This window comes from Nerophis ophidion, linkage group LG05 (genome assembly GCF_033978795.1).
Source record: "Nerophis ophidion isolate RoL-2023_Sa linkage group LG05, RoL_Noph_v1.0, whole genome shotgun sequence".
Classification (NCBI taxonomy): domain Eukaryota; kingdom Metazoa; phylum Chordata; class Actinopteri; order Syngnathiformes; family Syngnathidae; genus Nerophis; species Nerophis ophidion.
Window position 1 is genome coordinate 57,762,051 of NC_084615.1, and position 12,665 is coordinate 57,774,715.

Genomic DNA, 12,665 nt, shown 5'->3' on the forward strand with positions numbered 1-12,665 from the left:
TTATTTACATTAGCTATGTCAAAACATGCTACTGATTAGCATTAGGGATTTTACAAGGTGATTTCAACAATCCAGAGAGGGACAAGCAGTAGAAAATAGATGGAGTGATGACATTGATGACAGTACATTTAAACAGCTGTTTTTTATTTAGAAAAATACTTACAGTATAAACACTGTTTAGGACTCAACAAAAAAACAAGACTGGCCCATTCAACTTAATGCCAAAGATTACTTACTGACTACGTCAATGCACATGGGACCAACTAAAATTAACTGTATACAGGTACTTGCAAATGATACTCAGAAGTGTAAGAAAACAAACTATAAAAATTGGACAGCAGAGCTTTAATGCTATTGGGTCACTGTTAAGTAATACATTAAAAATAGTAATAAACAAATTAATATTTATTATCACATTAACACACACAAAAGAGCAGAAAATGTGTGCCATATTGTCTCAAAAGTGAAAGCTAATCATCCTTGTGAATTTCTTGTTCCTTGTCCGTTTAGAAAAGACAACTATCATATATATATATATATATATATATATATTTTTTTTTTTTTTTTTTTTTCAAAAACTAGCATTCAATTTTAATGCTTTATACTTTTACTGGTATCATATTTCTAGTACAGTTAGAAATTACTCATAATTCATGTCCAGCCTGTTAAAGGATTGTGCATTTGATGTTTGAACATTCAGTGGGGACTTGATAACAACAAACTATTAACACTTCCCGGTGTCACGACTTGGACTTTGGGATGTTTAGTTTTTCCAACGCAAAGGATGATTGGCTCGAGCCAGGCGCGATTGTGAGTACATTTTTAATTATTACTACACAAGCAAACTACAACAAAGGCAAACAAATGGTGCGCACAATGGCGGAGAACAAACTTGACTAATGAAAACAAAAGACTAGCACAGAGGCTATAACTATAAACATGAAACCAAAACACTTGCTCAATGGCATAAATAACAATAAACTCTAAAAAAAAACTTACATCACATGGAACTAAGAACGAGACATGGATCTTTGCAAGGTGTGTAGCAGGTGGTAGGCATGAGAAGGAGGTGTAAGTAGGTAAAGTAGCCAGGACGAAGAACAGAAACAGAATGGCTTAAATAGTAGTGACATAATCAGTGATTGGACAGGTGCTGACATGACAGCTGAAACTAATGAGTTGGCATGGTAACGAAAACAAACCAGGAAGTGCAAACCAGGAAACAACTGTCCAAAAAGATAACCGAACATAACCAAAACAAAACATGACCCATAGGCGTGACACACGGTTGTACTTTTACTGTAGCAGCCTGACACTGTTGTTGTGTTGTTTTGGGGTACTGTGGTTTCACATGTTTGTGTGCTAACTGTGTAGTGATGAAATGAGAAAAGAAAGAATGGGGAAAAAAGTGCTCAAAATTGTATTCAAAATAATGAAGTATAATAAAAAGAAAATAAATGATTGCAATAATAATAAGTGTAAATAACCTTAAGTTTCAAAGCAATACTTCATTGACAATTAGTTAAAATACAAATATATATTTTAAAAAATCAGACAAGATAGTGTGTTTAGCAGTAGATAAAGTACCATATACCGGTATATATTTGTATACTGTATATACACACACACACATATATATATATATATATATATATATATATATATATATATATATATATATATACCTTTTGAACTTAACTGAACTATCTTTTGAATTATTTATTGTAAAGCAACACTAAATTGACCCTAGTTTGTGAATATTGTCTGTCCATGAATTGATTAACGTGGACCCCGACTTAAACAAGTTGAAAAACTTATTCGGGTGTTACCATTTAGTGGTCAATTGTACGGAATGTGTACTGTACTGTGCAATCTACTAATAAAAGTATCAATCAATAAATCAAACCATTTGTGCTGGCTCTGCGATAAGGTGGCGACTTGTCCAGGGTGTACTCCGCCTTCCGCTCGAATGCAGCTTGAATAGGCTGCAGCCACCCTCGCAACCCCGAGAGGGACACGATGTAGAAAATAGATTGATGGATGGAAATTAAGAATTACATTTACTCTCTGTAAGATCTTTAATCAAAATATGTTCATCTATTCAACCATACACAAGTAATATCAATGTTATCTGGAAATGTTCTAATGTACTTTTTTATTTTTTTAAATAGTAACAACCATTATTTATTCATTTATATTGAAATATATTCATGTTTTCTAGCATTAATATTTATTAAGACTAAAACATGTTTGTTATCATTTATTAATGACATTTCAGTTGTATGTTATTATATAATCAGGTAAGTAGATGTATAACCACTGCATTGAATACTACATCTTTCAGGAAATATACATTGTATATTTGTATTATGAACAAAAGAACATCAAAGTTCTTATGACATTTTTCTGTAAAATAATCAAGTATTTTAATTCTCATGTTTTTTGTTGTTTGTTGTCATTATTTCCAGCAGTCATGTGATGCAAAAACCATTGCAACATCATTAAATGACTCTGTGAACAAGATATGGATGTCAAATGACGGAGGTCATCTCAATAGACAGATTGTATTTTTCTTGTATATTTTTTATATATTGTCTTTTTAATATTATGTCTGCTCATTTTTTGAATGATCAAAAGTGTAAATGTTTATTTTCTTTCAAAGCATACATTTCGAATTCTGATTGAAGATTCTTCATTCAACATTACATGGCTATTAATCTCCAAACCCCATTTAGCGCCACCTATGCTGAGAAGAGCATTATCTTCTGCTGCCATCTTGTGGACAAAAGCAATAAAACAAAACTGATGCCTTTGCGCTCTCCTATCATTAAAATAATACATTTAAATTTGATCATCACGAGATTATAATAAATACGACTATTAAAGTTATTACCATTACAGACATTGTGATTACATACACAATAATTAGTCTTGTTAGTAAATACATAATAATGGTGGTACATGAAAACCTCCAAATATATTGTGCTCAAAAATAAAGTAAATATTAAAAACATAGCCTGGTTTATGAGGGATTATTGTGAAGGTAATATTTCGGTGTAATAACTGACAAGAAAGTAAATGTAAAATAATGTATTAGTATGTGTAGAATATTGACAAAAAGTTAACTTGAAAATATAAAAAATGATGAAGATCTAGAAGATCACAGGTACAAGCCCTAGAGAGGTGTTTAGGGCACGTCCGACCGGTCAGAGGCCACGGGGAAGACCCAGGACACGTTGGGAAGACTATGTCTCCCGGCTAGCCTGGGAACGCCTCGGGATCCCCCGGTAAGAGCTGGACGAAGTGGCTGGGGAGAGGCTCAGTCTGGGCTTCCCTGCTTAGGCTGCTGCCCCCGCGACCCGACCTCGGATAAGCGGAAGAAGATGGATGGATGGATGGATGAAGATCCAATGTGAGGTGGACGCAGGTAAACGACACAATGTTGGAAAATTCTGCTCCAAAAGTTTTTATTCAAAATTACTCAAAACACAAATTATAAATGGTGTTGTACTTATGAACATCTGAATATTCACACATGCAGTTTACAGAACCTTTTGGAAAACCCCAAGAAGGTTGATTGATTGATTGATTGAAACTTTTGTGAGTAGATTGCACAGTACAGGGGACGGCGTGGTGAAGTTGGTAGAGTGGCTGTGCCAGCAATCTGAGGGTTACTGGTTCAATCCCCACTAACTACCATCCTAGTCACGTCCGTTGTGTCCTTGGGCAAGACACTTCACCCTTGCTCCTGATGGGTTCTGGTGAGCAGCCTTGCATGACAGCTCCCGCCATCAGTGTGTGAATGGGTGAATTTGGAAATACTGTCAAAGCGCTTCGGGCTCTTTAGAAAGGGGTAGAAAAGCGCTCTACAAGTACAAACCATTTACAGTACATATTCCTTACAATTGACAACTAAATGGTGACACCCGAATAAGTTTTTCAACTTGTTTAAGTCGGGGTCCACGTAAATCAATTCATGGTACCTACTGCTCTAACTGCATTATTATTGTTTGCTTTTATACATACTAACAATTAGAAAACTAGAAAATATTTAAATTTGTCATGGATTATATGAAAGATTTTGTGAAGTGAAATGAATTATATTTATATAGCGCTTTTCTCAAGTGGCTCAAAGCGCTTTACATAGTGAAACCCAATATCTAAGTTACATTTAAACCAGTGTTGGTGGCACTGGGAGGAGGTGGGTAAAGTGTGTTGCCCCAAGGACACAACGGCATTGACTAGGATGGCGGAAGCGGGAATCGAACCTGCAATCCTCAAGTTGCTGGCACGGCCACTCTTCCAACCGAGCTATGCCACATGTATTATGTAACAGAGTTATATAATACATGTAATACAAAAAAAAAAAAGGCTAACAGTAAGAAGTTATACCACAGCAACACCCTTTAAGTAGCATAGAAAAATATATTTTTTTAAATTATATAACTCTGTTGTATAGATTATATAACAGAGTTATATAATCAATCAACAATAATAATGTATTTATTTTTTAAATGAACCGCTAATGTAAAGGTGTCATGGTTGCTTTTACACACACTCCATTACTGTAAGTCGCGGTAGTCATCTTGACACTCGTTGCAACCTACCGTAAAAGCAACGAAGAAGAAGAAGGAGGCGGAAAAGAGGAAAAGAGAGATTTAAACCATAGTAACGACTAAACAAACATGGCGGCTTGTGTTGCTATCATGTGGCTTCTACTATTTATATTATTTACTGCTGTTGCCTCAAATGAAAATACAACTTCTTACAACTTCAACCTCACGACAGTTTTCTCCGAGAATGAGACTTTTTATAATTTGACCTCGAACGTCACGGAAACCAGCACCATTCCTGACGCTCTGGTTGGAGAGTCGGTAACTAGTGTTGCTGGTTGGGATCCTCTGGCTGTCTCCGGGCGTCTACCAACCCCCGTCACGGATGGTAATGAAACATTTCAGTTCAACTTTTAACATGTAAACACACACAACACGGAATACATCCTCTTTGGGTCCCAAATTAACCTTGAGAAAGTCAGTGACTTCACTATAAAAGTGGGTGACATTGTTATCACCAGGAAAGATGAGGTCACCTACCTAAGTTCCATTCTAGAGGCTAATCTTTCCTGTGATAAAATGGCAACCAAAGTCATCAAAAAAGTCAACCAGCAAAGAAGATTTCTCGACAGAATCTCCTCTCTGGTCAACAAAAGCACCATGAAGATTCTAGCGGGAACTCTCATTCAACCCTTTTTCGATTACGCTTCCAACTCCTGGTACCCCAGCACCTTCAAAACCCTCAAATCTAGACTCCAAACATCCCAGTACAAGCTAGTCAGGTTACTTCTAGACCTCCACCCCAGATCACACCTCACTCCTACCCACTTCTACAAAGTGGGCTGGCTCAGGGTGGAGGCATACTTGCCAACCTCTAGACCAGTGGTCCCCAACCACCAGGCCGCGGACCAGTACCGGGCCGCGCCTCGATTGGTAACAGGCCGCAAAATAATTTTTTAATATATATATATATATATATATTTTTTTTTTTTATTAAATCAACATAAAAAACACAATATACATTTACAATTAGTGCACCAACCCAAAAAAACTCCTTTTTTCATGACAAAGAAAAGAAAAGAAAAAATAATCACACACACACCCCTCCCCACGACGGGCCACGGGACAAATTATCAAGTGTTGACCGGTCTGCAGCTACAAAATGGTTGGGGACCACTGCTCTAGACCTCAGATTTCGGGAGTTGGGGGTAGGGGAAGAAGAGGCGCGGTTGGGGCGTGGTTTGGGCGGGGGGCGGGGGTAAGAGGGGGGCGAGTATAATTCACCAACTTGAGTATTTCATATACATATTTCATATATATGAAATACTTGACTTTCAATTAATTCTAGCTATATATATTTATTTTATTATATATATAAATAAAATAAATAGTTGAATTTTAGACGGCACCTATCAAATACACAGTAATAAAAACACACTTGTTCTACTAACCGTACTGTGCTTGCTGGTTATTAAAAAAAAAAAAAAAACACTTACCTTTCACTATTTGAGTAACCTTTGTTCTGCCATTTGCGTGCCGTACTGGCGAGAGTCACTTGCCGTCAGGTGCACAACACCACGTAAATCGTTGGCCAATCAAAAAGCAACCCCATAACGCTATAACCAACATTCACCAGGAGATGGCAACAGACAACATAGAATCACTCTATTACAGACGGCGTCGCCATGGCTATAACTTCCTCGTTCTTCTGCTTCGTCTCCTTGTGTGTGCAGTTTTTTATTAAAAATCCGTAGAGGTTGTAACGTGATTGGGCAGGCAAGCGGTTTGTATAACAGGAAAGCGGACGTGAAAACAGGCTGTCCCCACTAATGTCCGCATGGAACTGGAGGGGGCGTGAATTTCGGGAGATTTCCGGGAGTAAAAATTTCTTCCGGGAGGTTTTCCGGAGAGGCGCTGAATTTTGGGAGTCTCTGAGAAATTCCGAGAGGGTTGACAAGTATGGGTGGAGGACAGAGTAAAACAACTCACACTGATCCTAGTCTAAAAAAATTGTTACACCTCCCTGATACCGTAATACATGTCAAACTACTTCCATAATGTAAATGACCGCCATAGCCACAACACTAGGGGGAACTCCACAAACCACGTTAAACCCAGATTCCGATCTAACAAAGGTCTTCACTTACTCTCCTTCTATGCCACATCAATATGGAATGCACTCCCAACAGGTAAAAAAGAAAGTGCATCTCTATCCTCCTTCAAAACCGCACTAAAAGAACACCTCCAGGCAACAACAACCCTTGACTAACACCCTCCCCCCACTACATCCCACCTCCCGGGATTGTAAATAATCAAATGTATATACTTGTTCTTATGCTTTCTGAGCTCAATATGTTCACCGCTTGCTGTACATATCTTACGAAGTCAGACCCTCACTGTTTCAATGTCCATTTCTCAGATGATATGATTGTTGATGACTGAAGCGCTGATATCAACCAAACCTAACCCCCCGCCCCAACCCCCTCCACATGCTACCCCCCGGATTGTAAATAATTCAATGTATATACTGATTAACTTGTGTGATGACTGTATCATGCTTATAGTATATATTTGTACCATGAATTGATTAACGTGGATCCTGACTTAAACAAGTTGAAAAACATATTCGGGTGTTACTATTTAGTGGTCAATTGTACGGAATAAGTACTGTACTGTGCAATCTATTAATAAAAGTCTCAATCAATCAAAACAAAATGACAGTAGTATTTGATTTGGCAAACTCAATATTCAATATTTGAAACAAGGAGTACAACTCTGGATAAGGAAAACTTTAACTTACATTGTGTGTTGGACTTACTAGCATAACTGTTTCATTGTTTTATACCACATGAATAACGTTTTAGGATATTTGTTTGAATAAGCACCCTCCGTGACCTTGAAGGGGACAATCGGTAGGAAATGGATGGATGATGCTTTCAGTTCGAAAATGTGGTGAGCTTTGTAGAAACCATTTTAACTAGATTTGCTCAAAGTACGGCTATGGAGCGCTGCCCTTTGCGGTCCACCACTCAAATAAAACAAGACACGACTTGCATTAGAACGTAATGAAAGAAGATTTGGGCCAAACAATTAACAAACTAAAATGGAAAAGGTATACACAAAATTTTAGCAACAGACCAGAATGGCCATCTGTGTGTATTCTCATGGTCCTGTCTTTTTAAGGCAGGTTAGAGTGTCTGTCCTGAGATCGGTGGGTCGTGAGTTCAAACCCCGGCTGAGTCATACCAAAGACAATGAAAATGGGACCCATGCAGTGAGCATCAAGGGTTACAATTGGGGGTTAAATCACCAAATGATTCACGTGCGCGGCCACCGCTGCTGCTCACTGCTCCCCTCACCTCCTACGGTGTGAACAAGGGGATGGGTCAAATGCAGAGGTTAATTTCACCACACCTAGTGTGTGTGTGTGACAATCATTGGTAATTTAACTTTTAAACTTTTAAGAACATGTGTACGGGATTTGGTCTCAATCAAACACCCAGTTAGAGTATTAGTAGTGCAGTACTGGTAGTAGTTGCACCCTGTGCAACTAAAGAAGCTAATGGGGTGGCTTTGCGCTATCAGGGCAGGCACCAATAAAATAAGTACAGTGTGCTCACAATCTCACAGCATGTTTTTGGTACATCTAATTTGTTCTAGTGTGTTTGATTATATGAATTAAATGTGAACAATATGAAACCTTCCGCCCGAATGCCGCTGAGATAGGCTCCAGCACCCCCCGCAACCCTGAAAGGGAAAAGCGGTAGAAAATAGATGGATGGATGGATTACATTTCTATTGTATGTGACACTGATATAAATCACCGTGTCACATGGGAATGCGTAAATCAAGTACATCCAGATACAGTTTATTTACAATAATAGTACATCCTTCTGAGAAACAGCATACTCTTGAGTTTATTGATTTGTTTTGTCACTATTCCACATTTCAGTCAAAAATAGCCTTGTTATGCAAAACACCCAAATATCGACTGCAGAGGATGTTAAAATAGAATAGAAAGTACTTTATTGATCGCTGGGGGAAATTCTCAGGATGTACTACAATACTACATGTGTGTTTAAAGTGTGTCTTTGTAGTAGTTCTGATTTCATGTTGATATGTTTGCATGTTCTAGTTGGCAGTGTGTGTTCCTGTGATGAACACGAGAATTTATGTGACATCAACTGTTGCTGTGACATAGAGTGTCATAAAGACGTGGCCTTGTTCACCGCCTGCTCACTTCCGACCATCAGGCAAGTGGTCATCTCATACGCCAGTAGTGTTTCCCCCTCTTTACACGCAACATGTGTGTGCTTGTACATGTTTGACCTTCAACAGTCACATTTGTGTGTGTGTGTATGTGCGTGCGTGCGTGCGTGCGTGTGCGCGTTTGTGTGTTTGTGTTAGAAGGAAGATTGGGCTGATAAAGTAATTAATACTCTTTGACAGTTTGTTCCACGGGACTAGAATGTACCTGTGGCGTTAGATTGCAGAGGTGGGTTGCTGTAGAATTATCTTCTAATTTGCATAATTGGCATGACACAAAAGTAGTGTTTGTGCATGAATAGAACTGAGTTATTTTTCTTGTGTCATAAGAAATGAATCATCATAAGAAACATAAAATGAATTTGACTTACAAGTGTTTCTTTCATTACACGTTTTGCCTACTCATTGGTGGTTTCTCAAATTGTCTACAAATATATTATTAATACTAACCTTTTTCACAATCATTGATAGCATATGTTTGCAAAGCTAATCAGTTGCCATTTATTTAACATGGTGAACTCCTCTACGTTATAAATGGTGGTTTGGGGCTAAACTCTCAACTCATGGTGTTGTTCTGGCCTGTGATTTATTGGCACATTTTCACTGTAGCAGCAAAAAGTTTGAACACTCCTGATCTCGTGTGACACTAATTGTAAATATTCTTTCAATCACTAAAACTTTATTTATAAGGCACTTTTCATACAAAAAATGCAACAAATAGTGCTTGTAGATAACAGATCTATGACTGAAAAAGGAAATGTTATATGAAGCATAGCAGTTTGTAAAAAAGTGCAAACAGGCCATGAAACATATCTGAGAAGATGTTTTAACTTTCTTTTTGTTTTGTTTCCAGTGGCAACAAGCATTTGTGCAGCGATGATTCAGCATCCTATTCTTTACATTACACCAAGGACGGATACTCCCAGCTACGGTCATCTGTCCACAAGGACACCTATTATCACACTTTCTGCATTCAGTCACAGAATCGTAAGAATACAACCATCTACATGTTTATGAAATTAATTATTGTACTTCCCATCCAAGTGTGTCAAGTTTCTTATTCATTGTTTTTCTTAGGAGTTGATGGATTTTCTTTTCTGGCTCCAGTTCTTCCAGTGGACACAAACTTTGACTTGCTCTTCAAACAATTTAAACGTTTTGTTTTTAGCTCACTGGAGGATAGCGCTCAGATCTCCACTGCTGTGACAGACAACTTTTATCAGGCAAGTATGTTTCAAGTATGTGTCAATGCTGAGCTTTTTCTGCCTTGACCTTTTACAGATTAATCCATATTGTTGAAGATTACATGATTTTTCATGTTCATGTTTCAGTACGGAGATGTAATTGTGAGCGCTAAAGAAGATGGACAAAGAGGAATACTTTGGCTGCCAGCTTCCAGTGTTACTGTTGATTGTGTTGACCACAGTCCTGCAGGCAAGTAATACTCTTCACACAATGTACATGTTCTCTCTCAACAAATCAAACATGATTCCATTTAATTTCAGTTATAATAACACCAGCACTATACTAAACAAAATATTGTTAAACTAATGGTGTCGTTGTCACTTATCACCAGCGATTGTTCCCTCTTATATTTTACAGTCGTAGTTGTGTTGGTTATTTGTTCCAAAGGTTCACCACAAACCGAATTGTGTGAAAACCCAATAGAAGAAATACTGGTAATCCAATTAATGGGTTCCAGAAAGACAATAATATGAAGCTAAAAATCTCTTATAGAGAATTGATAGTTTTACGTGCAGACATCAATGTGAAATATATATATAAATGATGAATTGAATCACTGTTCCTTTTATTGAACACTCATGTTGACAAACACGGCAATGAGAGGAGATGGAGGGATTTAAGAGGGAGCAACAGAGACGCCACCCGTGTACGAGTTATTTCTTGAATCCAGTAATGTTAGTTAACTTCTTTATAAAAGTGCTGGCTCTCACAACTTTCTTTGGTCTCATGGTAAATGATTTTTCAGTCATATTCAATAAAAAACAAAGTACAGAGACTGAATCACCGACACCTAGATAGATGGATTATCAAGCTAACACACACACACATGTAACTGTACAAGCATGTGCGTGTTTAGATGATACTGTATATTTTTACAAGGCAGCTTTTGGTCCAGTGGTAAAGTCTAGTATATATATATGCAAGGTAAAACAGGACTAAATAAGCTAAACACAGCATGGTTCATATTCTGGTTTGGTACAGAGCAGAGAAACAAATGAGTCTTCTATAATAATCATCCACCTATCCATTTTCTACCGCTTGTCCCTTTCGGGGTCGCGGAGGGTGCTGGAGCCTATCTCAGCTGCATTCGGGCGGAAGGTGGTGTACACCCCGACAATTCGCAACCTCTTTAATAATATTAATATTAATGTATGTTGTTTCTATAGCACTTTTAAGTGTTCAAAAACACTTCCAATGTAATCGTAATAACGAGGTAACATTACAAGAGTATATCAATATCAAATAACGCACATATATTGTAATATGATTGGTTTAGTATTAAAATCAGTTTTAAAGTGGTAGCTTTTGAAGGTTTTGACTTTGTGAAATGTGTGGATGGGTAAGAAAGAGTTCCAGAGGAAGGGGCAGGAATGAAAAGCTCAGTCCCCCGAGTTTCAGCTGTGGTTTAGTAGAACACGTGTTTCTAGGAGGTCATAATAAATAAAAAAGAGGGGGGGGGGTCTTGAACTGAATACACTGCAGAATATTGGGATAAGCGGTAGAAAATGGATGGATGGATGGTCTCAATCTCGCAAAACCCCCAATGCCAGCTTCTGCCAAAGGGAGTGAACCTTGGTCAATAATTCATCTTTCTTCTTATAGTCCATGAAACATTGGGTCCCGTGAGACCTTTCATGGCCATACAAGTCCTTCCAAAGGTGGGGGTGAATCCAAGAAAAAAAAAAAAAAATCCATATATAACATAACAAAGCCATCGAGAGATGCCCGAATAGAGCCATTGGTTGGGTTGATAAAAGGAAGTTGTGTATCTGTTTTAAACTATAGGATGACTATAGGGACGGCGTGGTGCAGTGGTAGAGTGGCCGTGCGCAACCCCAGGGTCCCTGGTTCAATCCCCACCTAGTACCAACCTGGTCACGTTCGTTGTGTCCTGAGCAAGACACTTCACCCTTGCTCCTGATGGGTGCTGGTTAGCGCTTTGCATGGCAGCTCCCGCCATCAGTGTGTGAATTTGTGTGTGAATGGGTAAATGTGGAAGTAGTGTCAAAGTGCTTTGAGTACCTCGAAGGTAGAAAAGCGCTATACAACCCATTTATTTATGTAATATTATTCAAAAGTTTGGGTTACAGATTAGAACACAGTCTTGCAGCGCCATCATGTTTCCAAAAATGAATAAGAGTGGAGTGGCTGGTTGGAAGACCGAAAAGACAGACAGCTTGTGTCTTGTTTAATCAAACAGTATGAGATTAAAACTATATCTCTAAGGTTCTCATAGTCATCATTGTCACCGACGTCCCACTGGGTCATTATTGTCACCGATGTCCCACTGGGTGTGAGTTTTCCTTGCCCTTATGTGGGCCTACCGAGGATGTCGTGGTGGTTTGTGCAGCCCTTTGAGACACTAGTGATTTAGGGCTATATAAGTAAACATTGATTGATTGATTGATTGATATGGAGTACATTTAAATGTATATTTGCTACAATAATCTAACAAATCACATATCGCCACAATGGGTCTTGGCCACCGTCTGTCTTGTCTTTTATTGTCTAATTTGGTGTATTTTATAAAGGGTGATGTTTTCATTGCTTTGTTATGGAGTTATATACTGTAGAGGTATTTGAAACAAATCCCTAAGAGTT

The 12,665-nt window shown here is 38.2% G+C and overlaps 1 protein-coding gene across 1 annotated transcript in view; it reads left to right on the forward strand.

Moving 5' to 3' along the window:
* The first annotated feature begins 4,621 nt into the window (after positions 1–4,621).
* LOC133553411 (tectonic-1-like) overlaps positions 4,622–12,665 on the forward strand; it is a 28,240-nt gene continuing 20,196 nt past the window's right edge. The window contains exons 1-5 of the mRNA XM_061901573.1: positions 4,622–4,941; positions 8,689–8,806; positions 9,673–9,806; positions 9,897–10,042; positions 10,151–10,253. Of these exons, the coding sequence (XP_061757557.1) occupies positions 4,686–4,941; positions 8,689–8,806; positions 9,673–9,806; positions 9,897–10,042; positions 10,151–10,253 (757 nt within the window). The 5' untranslated portion in view covers positions 4,622–4,685. The remainder of the gene's footprint in view (positions 4,942–8,688; positions 8,807–9,672; positions 9,807–9,896; positions 10,043–10,150; positions 10,254–12,665) is intronic.